Genomic DNA, 25210 nt, shown 5'->3' on the forward strand with positions numbered 1-25210 from the left:
CACATGCCAGCTAATGATGGCTCTCACTGGGATGTTATTAGTTAAAACAAACATTTTAGCATCACTTACTCTACTTGTTTCACAAAGCCAGAGGTGGCAAATAGCTTGATTTAACACAAGATACTAAGTTTTCAGGGCAGTTGCATGGCATTGAAAGAATGACAAAAGAAGTGCTAGTTTCAGTCCTGCAGCCTGAATGGCTTTAATATGGCCATAGCAGCAGCATTTGTCTTGCACACTGTTTTGCAGCACTGTCTTGTTGTCTTCTTGAGTGACTATGGTCTCCAAACAGGCTGTTCCTGCAGTTCCTAAAGCCTTTTAGACTGATGGGAAAACGAAGCCTGCTGCTATCCTGGACATGAGAAGACTATCAAGTCAGCCTCTTCAAGAGAGCTGATGAGGATGCTCATTTGAGCAGAGTCAATAAGCTGTTAAGAGTAAAACTGAAGGCTTTGATTCTGTCTTCTGACAAAGTTAAACTGCTGCCCAAAGGGGCAGGATACAGGCTAATCAATCTGCATATAAAAGACTCTAGAGTAGACAATCCCTTAAGCAAGGAATGTAACAGCTGCAGATTAGATGATTCAATTATGGATGGTATTAGACCCAGGAGAGTGATACCTAAAGAAACCACCCACCTTCTGCAGCCGGGCTACTTTCTCATAACACCCATCCAGCTCCTGTCGTAGAGACCTGTTCTCCTCTGAGAGGATTTCCACCATCTGTTGGGCCCTGGAAACTATGGCAAAAGGATCTACTTGCATCTGTTGGTATGGGGAAGGTATCTGCTGAGCCCGGGACATTACTGAGTAGGAATCTCCCTGCTGCTGCTGGGGGCCTAGGAAGGGCTGGCATAGTCGGTACAAATCTCCCTGATGGACTTGGTTGGGTAAGAATGGCTGCTGGGTCCTTGGCAGAATGCCAGGATCTCCCTGGTTTGGAGTCAGAGGTTGCTGATGCTGGGAAGGGGACAGCCTGGATGGTGGTGGAGACTGAAGCAACGTCAAAGATCCCAGGGATGTCAAGGAGGAAGTCGGGCTGTGGTGGTGAGGAGGCCTCTGTTGTAACTGCAGCTGCACATCTGGGTTCTGCCTGGAAAAGAAGAGAGCAGAAACTCCATCAAAACCCAGTCACAAAACCAGCACAAACCCAGTCACAAGGTGGGGGATGACCTGCATAGCTCCTATGCACGGGTCTTCCTACACCAGAGATTCCTGTGTGAGGTTTCCCTCATTTTTGTAAGTTTGGGGTTTGAAAAAAATGCTTCAAAATCAAATCCTTGTCCAAAAACACATTCTGAGTGCACAAAAGTCTTCCTTCTTGAGTCTATTTCATGCAGAAACACAAAGTCCATCAACAACTACTGGCCAAAATTATTTTTCTAACTTTTCTCCACACCTGATGCACAAAAAGGCTAAAAACTGAGGACTCTTAGGCATGGGCTCTTTGGTTCTGTCCTGAAATGTGCCATCTTGCATGGAGAAAAGAATACCTTTAAATGAGCTAGTAATCTATAACATGCTTGAGCCCCTCACAGAGCTATCTCCAAGCTACACCAGCTCACATTTCCTAGGCACTGGAGACCCCTAACTCAACTTCTGCTGCATTGGTCAAGTAAAAACTCTCTTAGAAGATTGTGTGGATTCATTGAGCTTGGATGACCTCAGGAGAAAGGTTTTGCTTCCTCCTCCAACCTTTAACTTCTCTGATATTCTTTATTCTAGCAGTTGAAGAAGTCACTCCCTCTCTGTGCTGTAACCCAAATCTTTTTCAGCGTGGACCAAGTCTGGCAGCTCAACGTGTTCTGAAACACTCCTGTTCCTCTGATACAATTTCCCACCCTTTGGGAAGCAGTTCAACCCTGCAGCTGGAAAACCACAGACTGTTGTTCTACCTGGCCATACCCCCGTGGTTCTCTGTGTTCCCAGGAAGGACCCTGCACACCTGCTCTGCAGAGGGGATGTTCCAGCCAGCCCCCAGCATGGCTCTCCCACCACACCAGGAGGTTAATGCCACGTCTGCTGCCACCAGCACCCATCAAGCTGCACTGGGAGCTAAAGGGTTACACCAAGAGCTTCTCAGATGTGCAAACACTCAGCATCATCCTTCCTGTTCTCTGCAGAAAGAACCAATCCACTCTTCACACCGGGGCAAAGAGGAAATGTCTGCATTACTCACATCTGGCTGGCAGCGCCTGGAGGAGTTCCGACATTCTCAGGCTTTGCTGTTTCAGTACCCTGCATCTTCTCTCTCCTTTTCCCTGCTTTCCACCAGAGAGGGGCACAGAAACCTTCAAGCTGATACCTAATTCCTTAACGGGGAAACAAATCTAGCCCTTGCCACTTAGGAAAAAAAAAAAACAAACCAAATAACTATTGCTACAGTTACCATTTCACTCTTTCTCACACTCAAGTGGCTGTGATCCCTGCCAGCAAAATCATTTCAGGAGCTGAATTTTTCTAGAAATTATCATATTCAGTGTGAGGCTCTCAGGGGCCATGCAGAATAGGGACGTGCAATTAATTTCCTCAGGAATGTTCAGTTTAGTAGCAGCAATTTAGATCTTTCCCTCCCAGGAGGTCAGCTCTACTTATCATTGCATTTATTTCATAACCTTTATTTGCCACTTCTTACAATGAAGAATGAGGCAAAACCATCACAAGCCACCCTCAAGGTCATCTGTTTTCTCTCAGGTGGCTTCCAGGTCCTTTCTTAGCTCGGCCAGTTACTTGCAGAGTTCAAACTTTGCATCTTTAGAAACCATTCATCTCCTTCAGCTGCTTCTTTACCTAACATCACCCCTCTGGTTTGATGTTATAATCAATTAGGGAACAACCTCACTGCAACATTTACTCTGTGATGATTCATAGAAATTGGATCAAAAGAGATACCTTGGCCTGTCTGCCTCACAGATGCAAGAAAAACCCTTCACCTTTCTAATTCTGAACCTCCAGAATTTACTGACTTCCAGCCTGAAAACAACCTGAAGCAGATCCTGACAGAAAGTGACTCTGCTGATCTCACTGTGTTAATATTATAAGCCTAATGAGGACTATTTTGATGCCAAAGTTAACAAGTTGAGCTGTTTGACCAAGAACATCTCATTATTCTGTTATCAGAAACACATGGGCAGAATCTTTCCATTTCTGCAGGACCTGAGCACTAATGAAAGAAACACAAAAGGAACACAAAGATGGCCAAAGGAAAACAACAGCAGCAGCTGAATTCTGAAGGGAGAGCTTTGTGCTGAGATGCCTGGTAATGACTTTTTTTTTATTTAAACCTATAATAAAGAACAACTCTAGGAAATCATGGCTGAGCATTTCTAAACAAGATACATTTCCAAGATTTCCAGCACACTGGCTCTCATATCCAGAGCCTCTTGGTATGATCTTGAAATCATACCAATCTTGTGGGTTCAAGCTACAACATGAGAGCTGGGAGCCTCTATTTCTGTTGCCTTAAGGGCTTCCAAAATGTCACAAATGTGTTATTAGTCCCAGAAAATGAGGTAACAAAACCAGGGTAATACATCTTATCTTTAAAAAAAGTATAAATTAGAACATCACAGTAACCTTACAGTGACAATTAGACCTTTTAAGATCTTGTGTTCTTCCACCTATGCCTTCAAAGAACTTTTTATCATCCACACTGCTTTCAGTTTTGTCTTATAAAATACCAGTATATACTCCTTGGGTTCAAAATACCTGGCTCTGAGATCCCTCAGATTAACATGAGAATTGCAGAATTCATTTCTCTGGTCAGCCAATTTTGGACTGAGAGCTTCAGAAAGGTAAATGAACACAACTGGGCTTTTCAAGGTTTTGAAGTCAAACTGCAAGATTTGAAGGTACAAATCACTACTGAGGTCAGTCACCTAATAGAATTGCTGATAGGATGGTAGGAAAAACCTCCCTCCATGGGAGACCCAGTCCTCAGATAACCCAAGTCTTAATAAAACTACGTCAGCATGAACCACTTCATGCAGAAATGCAGAAAAAAACCTTCAAACTACATGGAAAACAAAATTACACAATCTCCTTCCATTTGCCTCAGTGTCACAAAGACCTGAAAACCCCAAAGGCAGGAAGAACATGCAGAGCAGTAATTCCCAGAAGCCTTTAGGTTTGAAAGCATAACTTCTAAGGGCCACTTCATTTTGGAGACAAGAATCTCTGCTTCCCTTGCAGTCCCTGGCACGTATCGGAGACACACACCGCACGGGCCAAGTCCAAACCTGGATTTATGGTTCTGCAACTACAAGGGTCACGTTAGCTTTTAAGTCATGAAGACAGAGATATGGAGTAAGGGCAGCCCTGCAAGCCAGTGGAGCCACCAGGAGTCCTGAGCCTGCCAGGATTGCAGGCATCAAGTCACGCAGAAGATCAGCGGGTAGAGCAACAAATTGGGGAGGGCAGAAAAATGAAGAGATCAGGAAAGGTCTCTGGCTCATTAAAATTTTTTTCTGCTTTCCCAGCTTCTCCTGCCTGTTTTGTGGGCGAGAAGCTCCAGTTCCCCTCTCTTCCACAGCCATCCTTGCCCAAACTGGGCAGCACTAACTGCAGGAGGGTGCAGACTCCACTTGATCATCCGGCTGCAATCAAACCCAGGCATTTTTGTTCTGCTTCCTAGTCATACCTGATTAGCCCCCACTTTGATGCTGTTCAGGGGAATGCAGTGCACAGAAGTGATTTACTAATTATGGGACAAATTCTGCAGGCCTTCTTCTCAAAAAAAGTTGCTGTGAAGTCAATGGGATTAATCACCACAGCAGGAGCTCAGGCATTTGGGCTTCCATAGGATGGTGCTTGGATCAGACAGGGAGCAAGCATCCTCTGTACCCAAAACTGCATCCACAAGAGCTCCACTCCCCCATCTCTGGACACAGGAGACCCTGCAACCCCATAGGAGACCCTGAAACCCCACAGGAGACTGAGTCCGAGGCACTCATCTTCTTTTAGACCTGAACATCTACTTCCACCACCAATGCTGAAGTGCAGTTGATGCATTAAGGACAAAATGGGATTTTGCTGCTTCACATGCAGCCAGCCCCCTTCTGAACTTTCTTTAAAATTCTCAAATAACACCAGAGCTGCCTCTGGCATGCCCAGTATTTACATTAAACCAAAATCATTAGGAACACATACGTGTTCCCAAACTTAACACCGCCCAAGAGCAGGTGAGGCAAACTGTTTGCAGACTGGTTTAAACTTACCACACAGCCCATTCCTTTCCCAGACTGGGGAGGGTGAAGCATGAGAATGCTGTGAATTCCCCAATGTTTATCTTGCTCAACGAGTTTTATTTAACCGCATCGTTAGGTCACCCTCAAATTCCCCCGAACAATGAGGGGAAAAACCCGCAGCAAAGGGTGTGGCTTCAGCAGCAGAGAGAAGGGGCTTTGTTTCCTTGACGCAGGGTTCAAAAAATGCACACATTTACCAACCCAAATGAACCCCCACAAACGCACAGAGCTGCAGCACGGGAGAACTGGAGGCTCTGCAAAGACTTTATCGCTCCGGCGAGGCTGCTGCAGGGCGGTTCGTTAGCACTGCCTGGAGCAAGGAGGGGAATGCACTCCCCAGGAGCTGGGCGCCTTTAAAATCCTCACGCCGTTCCCCAGCTGCACCTTTAGTAACACAGAAGGTTTCTTGTCTAAATGACAGTTTCTCTTAAAGCGTGTGGGAGAGGGAGGGGAGCAGAGGACTCGCTCCTTTCCTTTGCAACGCTGCTCTGTAATTTATGGATTAGCCTCGCAATTGTTCTACTGCTTCAGCATTTGCTTGCAAAGGAAACCTCTCCTCTGTGCAGCTATTTAGGTTAAAAAGTAACCTCATTAGATTCCCAATGCTTTGAAGACAATTTTCAGTTGCTTCCCCTACTGGAAACCTTGCCAGCTGAACCTTTCTCCTCCCCCCCCCTCTCCCCCCCTCCACGTTCTTTCAAAGCAGCCAGGATCCATCCAATACAGACAAAAATCACCCTGTCTAGAGGAGCTGCCTCTTGGCGTGTTTTCAAATACCTCTCCCTTAAACAGCAAGCAGGCTACGTCTCAGATTCCCTATCTATCATATTATGAGTATTTCTGATGCAGCACAACCATCAAGGATCTGTTTCCCTTTCCTGTGTGCACAGAGATTGGAGGCCTCTGAATTTCCCCCAAAAATTTGCAACGAGCTCCTACAATCATTACCCCCCCTAAACCCTTTGCTTCCCCTTTTCCTGGCCTCTTTATTATTTATTTAGCCAGATCAAAGGGCCTTTTCATCAGGCTTGTATGCTGCTGAAGTCATTTCAGATCACAAACAATGGTGGACAAACTCTGAAAATAGCTCCACATAGGACTAGGAAGGTTCTGAGCAGATTCAAATTCCCCAAAGCTCAGCCCCTGTTCCCCACCACCAACCAGTTTCTTCTTCATGTCTCCTCAAAGCCCAACACAAGATGTGCAAACATAAACCCACAGAGACCTCACCATTCACTTGAGTAGCAACACTCTCCTGTTGCTTCTTTGTACTATGACCTTTATAGTTTCCAAGTGAGGCCAAAAATCCTTAAAACCAGATCCCACCTGGTCTTGGACAGAGATGAGATGGTAAGAGGTGAAGTAAAGGCATATTTTTAGCCCACCTGAATAAAACTTCATCTTCACCCACGCAGACACAAGTGTTTGGCTCAAGCCAAATCTAGCTCCTTATCTAGAGGAAACCAGAAGAGGCTGGGATTTCAAATGATGCGAGGAAAATCAGCAAAAGCTAAACAAGGAAGCCTGGGATGAGGCACAAAGCACTCCATTTTTCATCCCTACACTCTGTTCCACTGAAAATAAAATCTGAAAAACTCTAAAGGAAGCTCAGGTGATTTTTATTACCTGCACTATTACTTTCTCCTTAACTATGCAGCCTTTAGATGCAGTTTAAATCTAAAAAAAAAAAAACCAAAAAAAATCTTTTGTCTGGGCAGATGCAATTAAGAAACAGCTTAAGTCTTGCAATAAGTAACTGCAAGTTTCTACAATGAATCACACCGTAAGTTTGGCTTTGGTAGCAAACCTTGTGTAAGGCTCTGGAGTCTCAGCATTAAACTTCCCCACGCCATAAAAATCAAGCAGGGTTTTTTTTATTTGTGTATTTTTTTAAAAAAGAGTCAAGCCTCTGTAGATGAGCTACCAAAACAGGTTCCAGTCCTTCCAGACACAGCCTGTAGTTGAACACAATATGTCATCTCACACGAGAAAGATGGGAAACGTGTCTCAGGAGTGAGGGCAAAGGACTGAGTTTGATTTTTGCCTTCTCTTAGGTGTCTATCATGGACTTTGCTTTAAGATCTTGCTTACCTGACTGACCCATACTCAGGGGGATGCTGATACCTCATCATAGGCCCATCAGACCTTCCCTGCTGGCTCATGCGATGATCGCTGTAGAAATGTCCCGAGTCCTGAGGTTTGCAGTTCATGGCCGGGGTGGACATGTTTTTGTAAGGATACTCTGGAGGAGGACCCCGCTGCTCCATTCCTTTCATGTTGGGCTGGGAAGGGGGCTGCACCGAGTTCTTGTAGAACTCATTGGAGCCGGAATTTTTATAAGGGTCGCTGGACTGCTGAGGAGAAAGAGGAGAGAGGGGGGAGAGCGGGGCGCTGGTGACCGGCGCGTGGGCCTTGACCCCGCTGGTGGCCAGGGACAGCTGCATCAGCCTCTCGCTCAGGGAGCGGACGTGGCCTTGCTTGAGGTCCTTGAGTCCTTCATCCTGGTGGACCTTCCCCGGGCTGACCCTCTGCACCGTGGGCCTCCCTTCAGTCCTCATCTTTTGGTTGGTGACCCCCGTGACGTAGAAGGCGGCCCCGACGCTGGCGTGCGGCTGGCCCCTGAAATACTGCGACTGAACTTTGGCTTCCTCGTAGGTGGGGAGATCCTCGCTGTTCTGAAGCCGGGGGGAGAGCTGTTTCTCCATGATGCTGTTGTCCACCTGTATCTCCTGGCCCTGGGGCTCCTGGCGGGCAGCATGAGTCACGAGCTGGTGGTCCTGGGAGCTCAGCCCTTCGTTCTGAGGTGCCGGACCGCCGGTGGTGGTGAACGAGGGGGCATTTCCTGTGGCTTGCTGGTGTAAGGCAAGGAGGTTACGGTTGTCATTTGGGTTTCCGTATCTGAGCTGCTCCTGCAGCAGGCGCTGTAAAACTGTGGTAGCTGCTTGCTCTTCTGAATTCCTCATCTCAAACTGTGGTGCCTTTTGGGTGGAATGTAAAATCTGCCCTTGACCTAAGGAAAGGAGACACGGTTGTTAGCGGCTGAGCGGATCAAGCAAGGGGACATTTAAGAGCAATAGCTTGAAATACAGAAAAAAACCCAGCAGGTTAGATTACCAAAGGTTCCCATAACAATAGGGGTCATTAAGACCCTTGACCTAAGAAGGACTTCAGTGCCAGGGGGCAAAGCCTGGAAAGGTGATGAAAGGTGACTTGCAAGTTTATAGGAATATCAATGGACTGGAAGCTGTAGGGATGCATGCGGAATACCTCAGACAGCCAGGCTGCTTTCAGGCAGAAAGGAGACCAGTAATTCACAGGATGATGGTAAAAATGCCTAAAACCTGTTTGCTTTACACTCAGGGCTACCAACAGTGACATAAGCTTTTCATATCTCCAGGCAGACAAGGATTAAAGGGTGAAATCAGCAATTTGTCAGTTTTAAGGAAAAAAAAAAAAAAAAAAAGAAAAAAGAGAGGCCCGTTGAGATAGCACATGGATCAAAGGAAGAAAAAAAAAAAAAAAACAAACTCTTAGCTTAGATCGTTTAAAGTAATTAGTGAATGCCTTGTTAGCCAGCAGGTTCTTAGAATTATGAAATATCCAGAGTGAGATCAGCACCCAGGCTCCCTGCTGCAGAAATCTCTCTGTCCTGCTGCAAGCAGGGACTCTGTGACTTCCTGCTACACAAAGGCAACCAAATCCTCACACATCTTAATATTGTCAGCTGAATGCATGCAAATGCAAGAGGAGGAAAAAGAGTTGTCTGATCTGAGGAACAGAAAAAGACCTCTAAGTGGCAGGAAAAAACACTGTGTACCAATGGGGGAAACACAAAGAGCCAGTGTCAAACATATCCAAAATCCAGCTCCAGTCAGTGACCAACAGTGATTACACTTTGCTTGGTCTCCTAGTGGAGTTTGGAATTTGTCATGGAAACTCAAGCCCATTTGTCCTTGCATGAGATGAATTATCCAAAATTAATTACACATTTGAGACATTTCACTAAAAGCAGAGCTACTTTAGAGATAGAACAGTTGGGAAGAGTATGTTTTACTCGTTGGCTAAGCTGTGTCTCTGTCCTGACAGCAGAAGGCACACTGGTATTCCAGCACTTTATTTTGACACCTTTTTTCCATATAACTCTGTCCCTTAGCATAAGGTAACTTGCTCACAACAGCCTGCTCCATGGCAGGACCAGGGGTGGGCTGCAAGCAGTCAGCAGACCTCAAGGGTCTGCTTTGTTCTACATCTCCACAACCACCCAGCTGCAGGAGTCTCCTATAAACACAAGGCCTGAACACACCAGGCAGACAGAACCCTTCTGCAAAAGTTGACGAAGAGAAAGTTAAAACCCCCTTCATTCCAGGCTTCCTTCAAACCAGGAACAGAGGCCAGAAGATGACTCTTCTGAAATCCTATTTGAAGTGGCACATACCTATTTCCTTCACTTTGACTTCCTTGGTAAGGAGTTCTGCCACATGGAGGGGACACACAGAGCCTTCCTCCTGCAAGTCCAAAATCTCCACTCAGAGATGGCTTCAGTCTCCTCTTCAGTTGGCCAGATCACTTGATACTCTCCTCACTTCCAAAATAATTCTGAGGAAAGCATTGAAAACACCATTTTAATCAGCATATGAAAGCCTAGAAATAATAAACCTCGGGCCATATTTCAGATTTTTCTTTTGTAGCTTCTTGTTCTCATCCAGAGCCCAACAATTCTGATCCCTTTAAGATGAACGACACCTCCCCACCACCACCACCCTTGTCCCTAGCAATCTACTCCAGCTGCTGTGTTAATCATGACAATTTCTGCTCCAAGATTAAATGTTGCCAAGTAATGCTCTGTCCCATCTGTGCCTCCAAGTGAAACAGTGATTAAAACCCACTAATTCTTTAACTCCATTGTTTTATTTTTTGCTAAGAACGAAAGCTGCAGCACAGATGATGATACCCTGTGCTTATGGCTCCTTTTCCAGCAGTGCTGTATATTTCAAGCTCTATCAGCAGAAAGCCTTTGATGAAAGGTGATAGGGTTAAATGCTTTATAAACCTCAACAAATTATGCCTCAGAAATGCCTGGGAGAATGACCAGTGTACGAATATCAGCTTTATTTTACAGACTGGGAAAGTGAGGGGAAGAAAAGGACACTGACAAAGTATATGCCAGAAATATACTGCAGAGCACAGCCCTAATTCCCAAAACATTCTTTAATTACGTTACTTTTCCCCTGCAGAATGTAAAGCACTACAGAAACTTTAACCATTGAGGGGAGAATCAGGCAAATGTGCTCATAGGCAACATTTCTCACGATGCAGTTAAATCTGCTACTGATGATGTCCTAAAGAAAAAGGCAAACAATGCAAAAACTTTGGAGGCAGGCAATTAAAATAGAACTAGTGAAATTAAAAATATTCATTGAGACGTGTAATTTCACTTAATTTCCTGGAATGTTGCAAAAAATAAAAGTCAACAGATGTAGTGAAGGAATGCAGCCGTGGATACTTCTGTCTCTGTCTTATTATGGCACACATCCACACCCAACAAAAATTCTCAGATCTGCAAGTTAAATACTTGAGGTGTCAACAGCAATTTCAAGGCACATGAACAATATCTAACTCGGGAACAAGGCTGTGTTGTGTGGTATGGTACTTCAAGATGGTGGTTGAAAAAAACATCTAATGTCAAATTCTTAACTGGTGACTTAGCTCGAGAGGGATATATTGAAAACAGCTGCCAGCAAATATGCAGTAAAGAACCTTTAAACCAGGCATTAAGATAGCAGATAACTAAAGCAATTTCTAGCCTCTTTTCTCAGTGTTGCACAACAGAAGTTAAGGATTCCTTGTCCCTCTCATACCAGTATCTTCTTATTTCTTTCCCCCCCTCCTTTTTTTTTTTTTTTTTAAGCAAAGTTGCCCTAAGCAACCCTTTTTATTAGAGCATAAAAAGGCTTTTATTATGCAATATGATGCTGCCTTTCCACCCAAAGATTTCTTTTGTCTCAACTGGAAAAATCTAAGGGGGGCTGAGGGGGTGTATGTGTTTATTTTTTAATGCAAAGATACAACCCAGCTTGAGATTCTGCCTCTCTGCCTTCAAGATTTTCCCAACAGACAAATTCAATCTGTGCCTGTTTAACTCCTTCAGACATTCAAGGAAGTAGTTTGGTATGCAACCATTTCACACACAGAGCTTCATTCCACAGCAATACAAGCTTATTCTGCTGATCTGATGAAGGGAGGGCACAGTTCTCACTGAAAGGATTTAAGTATTTGCTGGGCCTGAATACTGCTAATTTTAGTGTGGATGCACACTAGGAATCAGCCTGGAAATCCAAAACAAATATGAAGATATTTTGGCCAACAAACTCACTTTCTTTAAATACCAGCTGTTAGCATTAAGCCCATTTATTCCAGTTCCATCCCATTTTTTTTTTTTAATTAAGAAAGAAGATCTTGTGCAACTAAGTGGGGTGGCAGCATTTCTGGAATCTCTTTTCTGAGTGAGCTGGAAACTTATGGCAGAACCAGTGAGTTAACTTTTTTGATGTAATGAAACACAAAAAAATGAACAGCACGATTGGTACTGAAGCCCATGTGTTATTTATTTGGACACCAAATTCTATTTGTGTTAGGCTCTTCCAGCAATTTCAGCTTCCAGTGTGCCAAAGATGGAAATTAGTGAGGTGCACTGGAAAAGTTGTTATGATAGAGCTGGAAGGAAACTGGAATAGGTTTTAAAAAGACATCTTTGGGGGGTTAGCTTAATATTAAGATGGACAGGGCTGAATTCAGACTACCAACAACTCTGCAAAACTGTTACTGCTTTATGGATTGGATGGTGCACTATTTAAAACCATAAAGCCTAAAACCACCCCACTTTTCAAAGGGCAAATTCAGGTTTAGACCAATTCTGTTCCAAGGAACCACTGTGAGGTAGATTTCCCAGGCTGAATCAACTGTGCAGTTTGCTCCTGAAATTATTCATCTTAACTTTATATCTGTATATTGAGTGAAACAGCATTCTGAAACTGGCAGAACTAATACAGGGATTGCAAGTAGTGTTGCATGCAACCACACTGAGATTAAGAATGGGGGTAGAAGAGAGGTAGAAGAGGAAGAAGAGACCCATGTTTGCAGGGTACTGCATAAAAACCCAGTTACTGAGGCTGCTGTCTTACCCATCATGTCATTATGCACAGGAACCTTGCCAGTCCCTTGTGAGGAAGCAAGATTATTGAAGAATTTGAAATGATAATAGTGCCAGGCTGTAAGGAACAAAAGCAGCACATTTCTGTACAGCATGCAAATATTTTTCAGCATTATAAAAATAAACAAGCTTAGACAAGTGAGCTACTCACCCCTGTTTGATGAGTGGCTATAATGCTATAGCTCAATTAACCTGCATGGAGCAATAATAACCTCATAAGCAAAGAGAAGCATCTTCAGCTTGTGAAACTAAGAGGAATGCAAGAGTCCCTGTGAGGACAGCCTGTACATACTTGCCCAGAATTACTGCTTAGCCAAGAAGCTAATTAGCTTACACATCAGGTGGGATGGGAACAGGTTCACCACCTCAAAAAGGCTGGAGTACAGTTAAGCACTTTCAGTTTTACTACTAAATTTTGTGACACAAAACGACCCAGTGACAGACTTCAAACTCAAGCAGTAAATTTTGCCAGTTCTGTGTTTTTCTGAAAAGGTGTGCATGGGATAGCTGCTGAGCCTGGTTGGCAAGAGGTGATGGGATGTTATCAGTCAGATGAAGTCTTAGGTTGGTTTTTGTAGGTGCAGAGTTATCTTCAGGCATCCTCCTGTAGGAGAGGAGGGGAACACAAAACAGAGATAGCAGCATAGGAAGGACTGGCAGTGAAGTCCCCAGGCAATGGCAGGGGCTGCCTCTCCTCCTGAGCCACCCCTTGTTTCATTGCAATGTGCCTTTGCAACATGGCCCAGGCAAAACCCAGCAGGCTGATTGCCTGATCCTGCAAACTGTGCCTACCCTGTGAGTCTGTGAGACCACTGGAGACACGGCTGTTCCACACACACACACTCACTTTGAAGTGGTGAGGAGCACAAGGGCGAGGTCCGAAATTATTTAATGATCAGTGCAGGTTATCACTGAATGCTCTTCATTTCATTTCAGCCCTACCCAAGGAGGAGGAAGGGAGAGAAGAGATACGAGGAGAGGCTTTGAGAATCAAGGTTCCCCACGCCTGGCACCACCACCCAAACCTGCAAGGTGGCACACAACAAATCCCAGGGCTGGGATAGCATTTTAGTACCTGCTCCTAACCAGCACTGGCTTTCAGACTCCAATCATAAACCCTTCCCCAGCTTTCACTCAACCATCCCTTCTCTGTTTGCCTCCATCTGCTGACTGTGGCTCAGGTGATCCTGCAGGGTGGCACTGAGCAGGTGTGTGGAGCAGTGCCAACATTACTCATCTTCATACCAGAAGGACAGAGTCACTTGGCAAACAAGAAAAACTTCCTTCTTTTTAACTAAAAAACAAGAACACTGTCACCTGAAGGGGTGCAAAAATTAGGCATACCCATTGGATTAGATCATCAGGCAATTACAGTGAAAGGCCACCAGAACATCCAAGGATTGAGCATGGTGCTAACAATTCTCCAAGAGTCCACCTTCAGCAAGGACCAGACTGCCTCACCAAAAGCCAGGAATCATCCTCCTCAAATGCTCATAGGCACAGAACAACATAAGAAAGTCTGGCAGGCCTGAAGGAAAAGCAGCTTAGTCTAGCTTGAGGTAAATAAGCCAAGAAATCAGCGTAGGAAGAACTCCTCTAAACAACATCTCTAAGGAAAAAGCTGTAAAGACCTTACTTGACCTTTGAATTGCTGCTCCCTCACTACAAAGTATCAATTTCTTCACAGGGAAGTACCTATAATCTTAACCAACATAATTTAGGTTTTATGTTACAAAGGGAAAAAAAAAAAAAGAGAGAAGAGTAAACACTTAGAGAGCTGGTATAAATAGGAATGCTTCATGGCTTTTAAGCACTGTGATAAGAATGCTATGGAATTTCAAACTCCTCCATAAACTGTCAAAAGTCAGAGGGGCAGGAGGATTTATTCTGAATATACCAGTTTCACAGCAAAACCAGTCTAGGTCTATTAATACAGCTGTTTTAATTGGGAATACTTCTGTGTGAATAGAGCACATCATTCAGTTACCTAAACTACTCTGCAGCACTACCCCAGCACAGCTCACACTGTGCAGAGATGTTCTGCAATTCTGCTTTTTTAATTAAACACTAATTCCAGCACAGGAGCTCTGCTGCTAACCTCCTAAAGGCCAAGATCTCACCTTTTAGATGCCTTCTTGAGCAAACCAGACCAAGCTTACACAGGTTTAGTCACACCAAGTCCCATTTCAAAGGACTCCCTCCCGGCAGGCACCCAGCATCTGCTTCAAGCTTCACAGATTTCCAGTAATGCTCCTTGAAGAAGTGGGGAACTGCTGCAAACCCAAGCTGCAATTTGAATTCAGCATCAAGTTTTGTTTTGTCTTTTTAAGAATGCTCCACTTCTGGCTGCTGCTAGCACTCAGGCAGCACCCTGCTTCTGTCGTCAGCAGCCCCTGTCCCACAAGTATCCCAAGTATGCCTCAGCACCATTTTCATTGCATTGTGTGGTTTCTCCATTCCTTCACTGATTTAGTCCAGGCCTCTCCTCAGGGCTCTCAGATAATGAAAACCATGTGAGAGTAAAATGTAATCTTCAAACATGCAAACCAGTTTCATGTGCATTATCAGAAGGGAGCAAAACGTTGACAGTGCACCATTTGTCCCAGCTGATGGGATCAGGCTGTTTTAATTGCCAGTGAGATAAAAAAAAAATAATAATAAAAAAGATTAGAATCACCACCTATGTTAAAAATAAAGTCAAAATTTCAACCTAAAAGTTTAAATCCTGAAAACAATGGAAATACACTCCCCAAGCAGATATATCACTTTCATGCTATCTTTAGGTAGTTTCTCCTCGGGTGTCACTCCTGATGTCCTGAATATTTGCATCATAAGGTGACACAAAGGAAAACCACAGGTGCAGAAGGGTGTAGAGAAGAAAACAATCACTACAGTCTAACTTTACATGGAATTTTCTGGCTTTTTTCTAGAATTCCACAATTTAAGCTATTTTAAGCCCCCATATGGAGGAGCTCCTCTTCTTTCACAAAGCAGTTTTACAGAATTTAACAGGACTTGTCACAGGCTCCAGAATGCCAGCAGGCATGGGCCCTGCTTTTTTCAAAGGGCTGTTTTTTTCCTTTTTCTTTGTGAAAAGAAACAGTTAAAATACAGCTAACTTACCCATGGCCTGTTACCTCTCAGAGCTGGCAGTGCTCATTCTGGGGAGGTGTGGAAGGAAGGAGAAAAAACCTAATGCAGTACTAGGACAACCCAACAATCACAACCCCATTTTGTGATCTCAATGGGCAGTGTTGGATTAAAAAAAAAAAAAAAAAAAAAGACTGCTTTGTTTGCATTTTTCTTTAAAAGTAAAAACTCAACAGATCCCCCAGACCACCGGATTTTCAGAAAGCAAGGATGTTATAAAAGAACACCACCAAAACCACTTTTATCATAACCACCTGGGTTTTTCCTGTGCACCTTGTAAAAACCTTTAATTAGTTGTAAGATGATTAATTAAGCCTCACCACCACACTGGGAGGAAGATATTACGAGGTTCATTTTCACACAGCAGTGATTGGCTAAGTCCTGGCCTACATTTATGTTTTTGTTGCCACAATTATGTCACTCTGGGAATTGATTTCTTCCAATGTAACTCTTCCAGCAACCACTCTAAAGCAGATGCAGTTACACTGGGAAATAATTGTTTTTAGGTGTATTACTTTGGAAACCTTGTGTAAACCACTACCAGCAAAACTTCTTCCTTGCTAATATAAACCTCATCACTACCAGAGAGATTTTTCCCCAGCAGCTGGAGCAGCAAGAATTTTAAGCATTGATTGAGGGTGTTTGCATCCCAGACCTTGTGCAAGCAGAAAGCAGGGAAACTTGCTGAGTATTTTCTACATCTGGAGAAGATACTTCTGCAAGGTACCCCCAGCAGCTGCAGGAACAAAAAGTTGGAGCTCTGCAGTATTCCCTGAATGAAGGAAATCAGTTTGGATTTTGATGGTGCAGTGTCAGCTCCAGGAAAAGCTGCTGTCCCATGTCCCACCGGGCACCACACAGCTCGAGTGCTCCTGCAGAGCCTCCCACAGTGACCATCTTGGGATTGCTCCATGGAAACATCCCTTCAAAATGCCACCTGAGCAGTCTGGGATGGGCCAGTTGCCTCCCATACAGATTTTCCCTTGGCCCCCCTGCTTCCCCTGATCAGCAGGCACTGGTCTTTCACTGGGGGTGAATCCACTCTCCTCCCACAGGTTCCAAGATTTTTTAATCAACTTCTTTTTTTTTTTTTTTTTTTATTTTTAAGAATATCCAAGTGCTCCACATCTGGTCCCAACTCAGCAACAGCAAAAGTTGTTTGTTTTTTTTTTCCCCTGTAACTTTGGAGTACACTTTTCTGCACACTCTCTGTGTTTCCCTGTTCTTACCCAAAGGAAGGGTGGAACAGACTACAGAATTGCTCTCAGCCTCTTCAACCTTCAGCATTCTGCAGTAAAAACTGTTTCAAATTTGTTTTTCCCTCTTATGAAGATCAGTATTCAGAATGTGCTGATTTCAGCCACCTACCAATTCCCTCTGCACCTCCACAGGTTATCTCACACTGATTTTATGGTCCACGACTCCAGAAACATGGTGGAGGTTGCAGCTTTTTTTTCCTCTCAAAAAGACAACTGGGAAGATCTGTTTTCCCACCCTGTTTTTCCATGGGCTAGCCCTAGGATGAAGCAACAAAATTTGTTTCAGCTGGACACAGAACCACACAAATTAGAACACCAGGAAGAGTCCACCAACCCCTGAAGTGAACAAAGTCACTGAAATGTGGAATTACTTTCCTTGAGGGCTACAGTAAATAATCCTAAGAGATTAAGTAATTCTTTTAAAAAACAAGTTGTGTAGAGACACAAAGCATTTTAAAGCAAACAAACATTACTGTGATACAACTCTTAGAGAAGGTCTTACAAATGCTAATTAATTCATTAAACAAAAACTTAAATTGGCTTAATTCATAGACAATCATGTAAGAACTGCTCAACATCGTGGTCTGCAATTACACTGCAAGTGCTTTGCTAATACAAATAACAGCAAGGCCTTTTAAAATTTTATTTGTTTACTGCACCTTTTTATGGTTTAAACAGTCTTGGTTCTATATTCTAATCAATACTGATGAACCTTACAGAGTCCAACAGGAAAACAATCAAAGACCTCTCCAAACTCCCAAAGATTTTCAAATATCCAGTATTTAAAAACACAAAAGGTTATTTTACACCGAGATTCAGCCTAGACAAGAGTCACTCTGAGAAAGGATGAGAAAGTAAAAAAGCAACAAGCATGAATGGCAGTATTTATCTCTGAACCCCTTCTGCAGGACCAAGAATGCAGACTGCATGCCAGTAAAATATGAGAGGATTCAGCTCCCAGAAAGAGGAGAGAGAGCACTCACTGCTCCAGTGCTCAGCTCACAGCAACCAGCACCCAGGGTGACCCCAGCTCAGGATCCCCAGGATGTCCACAGAAAATCCAAACACACATTTTTCCTTCCTTTCAGCCAAACACCCCACTTGAGACTTGATTTGAAGGCTTTAGGAACTCTGTTTCCACAGGCCTTTTTATTTTGTTCTCTCCCTCTTTTTTTTTTTTGTTTTGTTTTTTGTTTGTTTGTTTGTTTGGGGGTTTTTTTTGTTTGTCTGTTTCTCTTTTTCCTTCCTTTTCCATTCCTATTCCTTCACCTCTTCATTCCTCAGTCACCAATCTCTCCCTTACACCAAACATTCCATGTGGCCTGAATGGCCACTCAGAAACAGGGAAGTTTCATTTATATTCTTATCTTAGAAAATTACATCCAAGTGTCTAGGTAGACAGGAGTTTTATCAACCCTGAGAAACTCTCTTCACTCGCAGGCATAGCAGGCAAGTAAAACAAATATTGTATTGTATAGCTAAAAATTAATTGCTCCTTGGAGCTCCTTTACATTATTATTATTCCCCAAAGTTGCTGAGGTATTTTTTTTCTGTCCTGAAGGTTACGTTTCAAGGCTACCCTGGAGAGCCAAGTCATGTGCAAGGTTTGGATATCTGCTGGAATCTGCTGTTCTCCGTGCAGTCCAGTATTTTCACATGGATACAATTTCAGCATCAGATCTGTTCAAAGCATGAACTGAACCCTTTTGCAAGAGCTGAAGGTAGGGCCCAAGCGTGGAGGCTGCAGTATGCAGTTCTTCCTGTGGCTGGCACAGCATTCCAGAGCTGTTTGGGAATACACTCTCTCCTGTCTAAAAGGGTTTAACATCTGAGAAGCTCCTGCAGCCAGACTGGACTCACAGGGCAGCTACGTGGCTGTTCTTTCATAAAGACAATGATTTAAAGCCTACAGCATGAGGATGCCACGTACAGGGCACGTTCAGAGAGAGGATCCAGCACAAGAGGCAGATGGAAGTCTGATCTACAAAGTGACTGCTCCTCAGAAAGCAAGACAAGCAAAGAATTCCTGAAAGCAGAAAAGGAGCTTACAAAACTCGGTTGTGGCCCAGATTCAACACAATGGACTAAATCATTCTGGCAAATCCTCCAGTGCTTCCTGAAACTTTATAACCCCAGCAACAGGCAATTTGGAACAGTTCTGTGAGGAACCAAGAGATCCAAGTCCTCTCTTGTATTTCAGTGGATAGAAGAGGAGAAAAAGAGCCTTCAGCCTCATTGCCAATCACCAAGAATGGCTGTTCTCACACTATTATAAACATTTGGTCTCCATGGAAGGGGGATACCTAGCAGCAAACATTGGCAACCCAGGACATTCCACTCCCACTATATCCTCCACAATAGTAAGGAAGAAGAAGAAAAATAATCTATAAGGCTGTTTCAATTAGGAAACCTTTGAGAAGACTTCTACAAAAGTGAGTGGCTGAAAATACCTTGGAATATGGGAATGTGCAACAGCAGTTAGAGAGGGGAAAACAGGAATCCTACTTTCTTCTGAAAGCCTTTACACTTCACCCAAAGTGGGAACATCTAATAATCCAGGAATTTTGTGCCAAGAACAAGGTCAGAGTTTTCTTTCTAACTCAGAACAGAACCCAACACACACCATATGTGTGTGTAAGTGTGTATATATTCTGCACTGAACAGAAACTCTCATCATTTACAGGTGTCTGCAGCCAGGTTTTCATTTAATACAAACCCTTAACACGTAAGAACTTTCCTATATTGGGATTTGTCTTTCCATTGGGCTACAGTTCTGCAGCTCTTTAAAAGCTGCCAGTGAGAAGGAAGCAAAAAGTGCAGAATGGAGTTGTGTCCCCAAAAGGTATGAACAGATAAATGCATTCACAGCTACTTGAACATGCACTTGGACTGTTGATTGTTCTAACATCAAAGACTTACTGCTGCAGCTACATTAATACAGCAATAACCTAAACCCCCACTTTAAGAGTTTGCTCCACGTTAAGAAAATAAAGCCTTTAACAAGCTGAAATTTTACTTTGGCTGTTCACTCACTGTAGTAATGGGACAACTGGTCAATGGAGCCATGGACCAAAACATCACTGTGCTGGATGCTAAACAGAATTAAATGGTGCAAGTTGTTCCTTCAAAAAAACCAACATCACCAACACCACCACTCCCCCTGCTAAAAAATTAATAAAAAAATTAAAATCAGGTTACACTCAACTGGGGACAAAAGGAAGGGGGAGAAGAGGGAGAAGCACTCATAATTTGAGAACTTGGGGGTTGCAAATTCTCGGTTTCACTGTCATGGTTAGGAAAATGTGGCAGTAAAGCAATGGGACCTTAATTCTAAATAAACAAAAGGATTGGTCAGCCTGCTGATGAAAGACAGGATAAAAAGAACAAGAGGACTATTAAATTATCTACACTTCTGAGATTCTTGCTATTCTTTTGCAAAGTGAATGGCTTATGCTAATCAGGATGCATCTGAAATACATCATTCAAGCCTTCTTGTACAAATATAGTTCTTATTTATCCAGAAAAATCCCCACCAGCTGGCAATGTTTGCATACAATGTTAAACCCAACTTCCAGAGCCCATGCATTATGACTCATTTTACATTTTAAAACATTAGTTCTCTTAGCTGTTCTTGAAGATGGTGTATCCCATGAGAAGAATTTTAGTGGAATTCAACACTAACACACTGGAGTTACCATCCCACTTCCTCCAGCACAAAGAAGTTACAAATTTTCTGTTGTTTTGTTTTTTTTTTTTACTCCTAAGGGTGCTTTGCCTACAGAACTTCTTTGGGGGAGGGACAAAAGGATTTGCACCAATCCCTTCTATATGAATCAAATATTTATGCTATCCCCTCTTCCAGCACTTTCATCTAGTAACCTATGGAATGTGATCTCCTGACCTTAACACTCAAGCACGTCTAAATCAGCTGCCCTTTGAGCTGGGTTACAGACTTCAGAGAATTTTTATACTTTTGTATTACAGGCATATGAAAACCTTGTGGCCCAGCCACAGAGCTGGGTACTACAAAGCATCCATTAGTTCCAAGTGGCTCAAGCATGCTTCAGGAAAGAGGAATGCCTTGATTCTCCCATGTTTCTGGCACAATCTGATGTCACATGTCACCATGAACAGGTAGACTGATGAACACCCTGCTAGCAGCACACTAACCTGCCACTACCAATCAAATGTCACCCCAAACAATACCAAAATTACAACCCATCCTGCCTACTCCACATGCCCAGGTTCCATTCTCCACTCCAGGAGTGCTGCCTGCAAAACATCTCCAGAATCAGAAAGACAACAAGCTTGGGGGAAGGCCAGGCACCCCTTTCCCTCCTCCTGGAAATCCTACCCTTCCCTCAAGAAAGTGCCAAAGCAGCAAAAAATCATTCTCTGTTGTGTTTGTGGTTCTCAGGAATGTTTTAAGGACTACGACTTCAACTGTAGGACAATTCCAGGGCCAGCCCATGACCCAAGTCCTAGGAGAAGCAGTCACTGAGGTAAGAAAGTCTGACCCAAAGATTTAATAGGGTCATGGTTTTCATAGTAGGGTTCATGTTTTTATATCAGCCCTTTGAAACCAATGTGGTGCTGCCCATCAGCCAGACAGGAACAACATGAGGCTGTAGGACAAGCTTGAGAAGATGGTTCTTGTGTTCTCCCCCTGATTAGGTAGAAAGGCTCAGTCCCCAGAAAATGTCCAAGGTAGCAGAAAAAGGTGGGACAGCAACCTAAACCTCTGCCATGTCCTCCCCCTTCAGGATGGATCCTGGTCAGTCACCTGCCCCAAGTCCCCCTGCAAGGTCTCCAGTTGGCTCTTTCACCCTGGCAGAAACTGAGGGGTTCTCTGAGGCTCCATCAGCTCAAAGCACACTGACTTGCTGTCCCACCTCTACAGGAGAAACAAGACACCTTTTCCATTTTTTTCCCCCCACAGCAATCCCTCCAGGCTAGAGGAAGGGGGGAGGGAGGAAGAAAAAGGAACAGGCTCCACAACAGACCAATATTTAGCATTTCCTGTATCATCTACAGGAAAAACCCACGCACTGGGGAAGAGCATGATGTCAAGGCTGGTTTCACCACATAAACAGCCAGATTCTCCTGCTGGGGGATGCTGTGTGTTTCCAGAAGAAACAATATAATCTTCCCTGCTAAGAGGAGTCCTACTGCCAGCCACACAAAATTCCACAGGTCCTTCCCTTGCACAAAAAAAGACTGCTTGCAATGAAGCTCTGGCTGGAGGAAGTGGTTATGTGGGTAGAGAGCCAGAAGAGAAGGAAAATGAGAAATTCAGAGCAGCATTATCACTTGCAAACCAGCACACATTCAGCACTTGCCCCCTGGAGAAAGGAGTATGCTACAAAATATGTTTCCCTGCACAGAGACTGGGCCTCCATCCAGTTATTATGTGCACACGTCCCTGCTGCGTTTTCAGTCTGACTTTAAAAAAAAAATTAAAAAAAAAAAAAAAATCTCAAAACAAAGAAAAAACCCCCTCACACTCGCTCTGCACAGCACCAACCATGTTCCTCCCCATGCTCAGTAATCTTTCAAGGCGTGTTAATTACAGGTTCAACACTTCTACACCTTGTGACACAGGAGGAAAGCACTTCATGTAAAACAAATTCCAGTGTGAAACAAGAAGTCTCCAGTGACTGTGGGAGCCCTGCTCACACACGTGCACACGTAAGCACACATATGTGCTTCCCTGTGAAACACGACGAGGAAAGGCAAGCTTGAGAAGTTGGATTACAAACACAATGCCTGATTATTCTCTCAAAGGAGCACCACAAGAAAACGTGGCTGCTTCCAAACACAGCCTGACACAAACCCACTTCAGCAACTTGCACAGAATTGTACTTTACCCCATTATACACAAGCACATCACTATTAATTTTCGCTACTTGCCACCAGTGGGTGGACGAGTGTTTTTTTGGTGGTGGGTTTTTTTGGTTTTGTTTTTTTTTTGCAAGATGAAGAGTAACCATTACAGGAGAGAAAAGTGATGGGCAAAAGCTGACAGAGAAGAGAGCCAGTCTGACCCCCAGGTTTAGGTTGAGAGAATGAATGCAGAGTCCCCTGCACCATGAGCACGTCTCTTACCTACTGATCTGCTGAAGACAAAAGCGTTTTCTTCCCTTCAGAAACTGGACACTTGTAGCTCGTTGGGTCAGTCACACAAAGCTTCCCTGCTGCCAAAGGTTTTTTGTTTTTTTTCCCCTCGGGTTTTTCTTGTTGTTGTTTAGGTTTTTTTACCCCAGAGAGTAAAGGGCAGAACAGTGGATTCAGCAGGGGCAAAGGGTGGAATTCGAGACTCAACAGGCGAACTGCAGAGCTCTCTCCAAAGGATGTTGTATTTCAAGGCGCTTTCACTTGCAAATCCTTCTTCATCCTCAGTGTCAATAAAACTCGAGGGGTGGGGGAGCAAACTTTTTTAACGGCAGGAATAAACCGGACTCCACAGAAAGGGGAACGTGATACGGACTGAATTTGTGGCTCGACTTTTTTTTCTTTTTATTAAAAATAAATATGCTTTCAGACAGGCAACCAAGCTAGACGGATTAAAATCCAATACGCTCAGACAGAACCTGCCCGCAACCCTTGGAAGGAGAATAGCGGTTATCTCAAAAACGGCAGAACACAAAAAAAAAAAAAAAAAAAAAAAAAAAAAAAAAAAGGGAAAGTGTGTCCCGTGGAGGTACCCGGCGCAGACTCCGCTGTCAGCGGCAGCGCCCGCGGCCCCGGCAGGGACGGGCGGCCCGCAGCATCGCGCCCGGAGGAGCTGCTGAGCTCCGCGCTGCTCCGCGCCTCCTTCTCCGCGGTTACCTGTGCGCAGCGGGGCGAGGAGGAGCCGCGGGGCTGGGGTTTAGCGGCCCCCGGTACTGAGGCTCACACCGGGCTGGGCTGGGCTGGGTTGGGCCGGGCAGCTCCGCTCCCTCCTCCGCCTCCTTCCGCTTGGATCTGCGGCGCGGGCACCCGGCGGGACGAAGCTCCGCTGGGGCGGGCAGGAAGGGGCCCGGGACCGCCCCCGGCACCGGGACCGCCCCCGGCACCGGCCCCGCCTCCACCCCGCCCCGCCCGGTATTCCGGCGGCGGCATGGGGCTGGCCCGCTACTGTGTGCCGGTTCGGTCCCGGTGCCGGGGGCGGTCCCGGCCCCTTCCTGCACCGAGCCCCCCCATTCCCTGCAGCGGGGCCCGGGGGGCTGCACCGAGCCCCCCCATTCCCTGCAACGGGGCCCGGGGGTCTTCAGCCTTGCTGCCCGTTAGCGAGCATGTGGGTTCGATCCGGCCCACTGGGCCCTGCAGCAGCTCGGTACCGGGGGGCTAAAAGCCTCGGAGTCGCCTCAAGGTTTCCAAAGCATTCAGCGATGTCAGTGCAGTTTGGTTGGGTTGGTCCCAATGTACCCAGCCCAGGGTCTGACTCACCCACTTTTTGCTGGCCAAGTGCTGAAAGTAATTGGAAGCCTAGAGGCAGGATATTGAAGGAGTTCCCCGTGTATCACGTTCTGCTTAAATCTAAAATATACACCCCCTAATCTTCAGAGGCTATAAAACAGTAAATACCTGGAGTCAGGTAGTAAAAATTCAGCGTAAAAAAGAGTTTGGTTTTAAAGATGTAACAACCTTTAAAGAAGCACACGGACCTATCCCCACCTTCTCTGTCTCCCCATTCAAAAGTGGCTGATGAAAGGACCCCAGAATGTTGATAAAAAGAAAGGCCTAAGCCAGCATCCCTTGTTTGGAAGATCTAATAGCAGTTGGTGATGGCAGGGCAAATCCCCAGCCTCAACAAGGGCTGAGATAACAAACTGGTCTTTCAAAAGGGACAGATTTGCATACAGTGCACTCGAATAAATGCAGAGGCAGATCTCCCAGTTGCTGTTCACTAATGTGTCATTTCAAGGAAGAGCAGAACAAAAAATGAGAGAAGCTGTTCTGGTGTTTCCACAGCTAATTCCATACACTAAGGCCTGACCATGCAGATACTCCCAGTTTGGTAAGGTCTGGCCATTAGATGTGGCTGGTTTCCAGAAGTGCAAAATCAGTCAAAATTGACCATATGTCCAATCCTTGCATGATGAAACTTGGCCCACTGGAGTTCATTAGGGCTCTTTTTGTGAGAAGAGGTAACACGATTCAGCTGTTTGCCTTTTAATTGTTTTGAGTAAACAACTCTTTTCCAACATTCCCAGCTCCTCACTTTGAAAAGAAATGTCTAGAAAAAAACTAGGAAGTCAAACTTCAGAAATCCCAAAAGCAGCATATCTAAACATTTTTCCCCCACATAACTGACATTCATTCACTGGAACATTTCAGCAGAACAAATGTAGAAATACATGTAAA

At 44.5% G+C, this 25210-nt stretch overlaps 1 protein-coding gene and 1 long non-coding RNA gene across 3 annotated transcripts in view; one reads left to right on the forward strand and one right to left on the reverse strand.

Moving 5' to 3' along the window:
- Positions 1-25210, reverse strand: part of AMOT (angiomotin) — a 61093-nt gene that overhangs the window by 26262 nt on the left and 9621 nt on the right. The window contains exons 1-4 of one of the 2 annotated variants that reach the window (XM_071757606.1): positions 22970-23854; positions 9681-9841; positions 7337-8255; positions 639-1092 (exon numbers count right to left, since the gene is read on the reverse strand). In XM_071757606.1, coding sequence (XP_071613707.1) covers positions 639-1092; positions 7337-8208 — 1326 coding nt within the window. In that variant the 5' untranslated portion in view covers positions 8209-8255; positions 9681-9841; positions 22970-23854. Of the gene's footprint in view, positions 1-638; positions 1093-7336; positions 8256-9680; positions 9842-22969; positions 23855-25210 lie in introns of those variants that run through there. The other variant, XM_071757607.1, reaches the window with a different exon arrangement.
- LOC139802439 (uncharacterized) lies at positions 16718-23350 on the forward strand. Its single transcript, XR_011728619.1, has 2 exons — positions 16718-19706; positions 20849-23350. It is a non-coding gene; the product is annotated as an uncharacterized lncRNA (long non-coding RNA).

The sequence above is a fragment of the Heliangelus exortis genome, chromosome 14 (genome assembly GCF_036169615.1).
Source record: "Heliangelus exortis chromosome 14, bHelExo1.hap1, whole genome shotgun sequence".
Lineage (NCBI taxonomy): Eukaryota > Metazoa > Chordata > Aves > Apodiformes > Trochilidae > Heliangelus > Heliangelus exortis.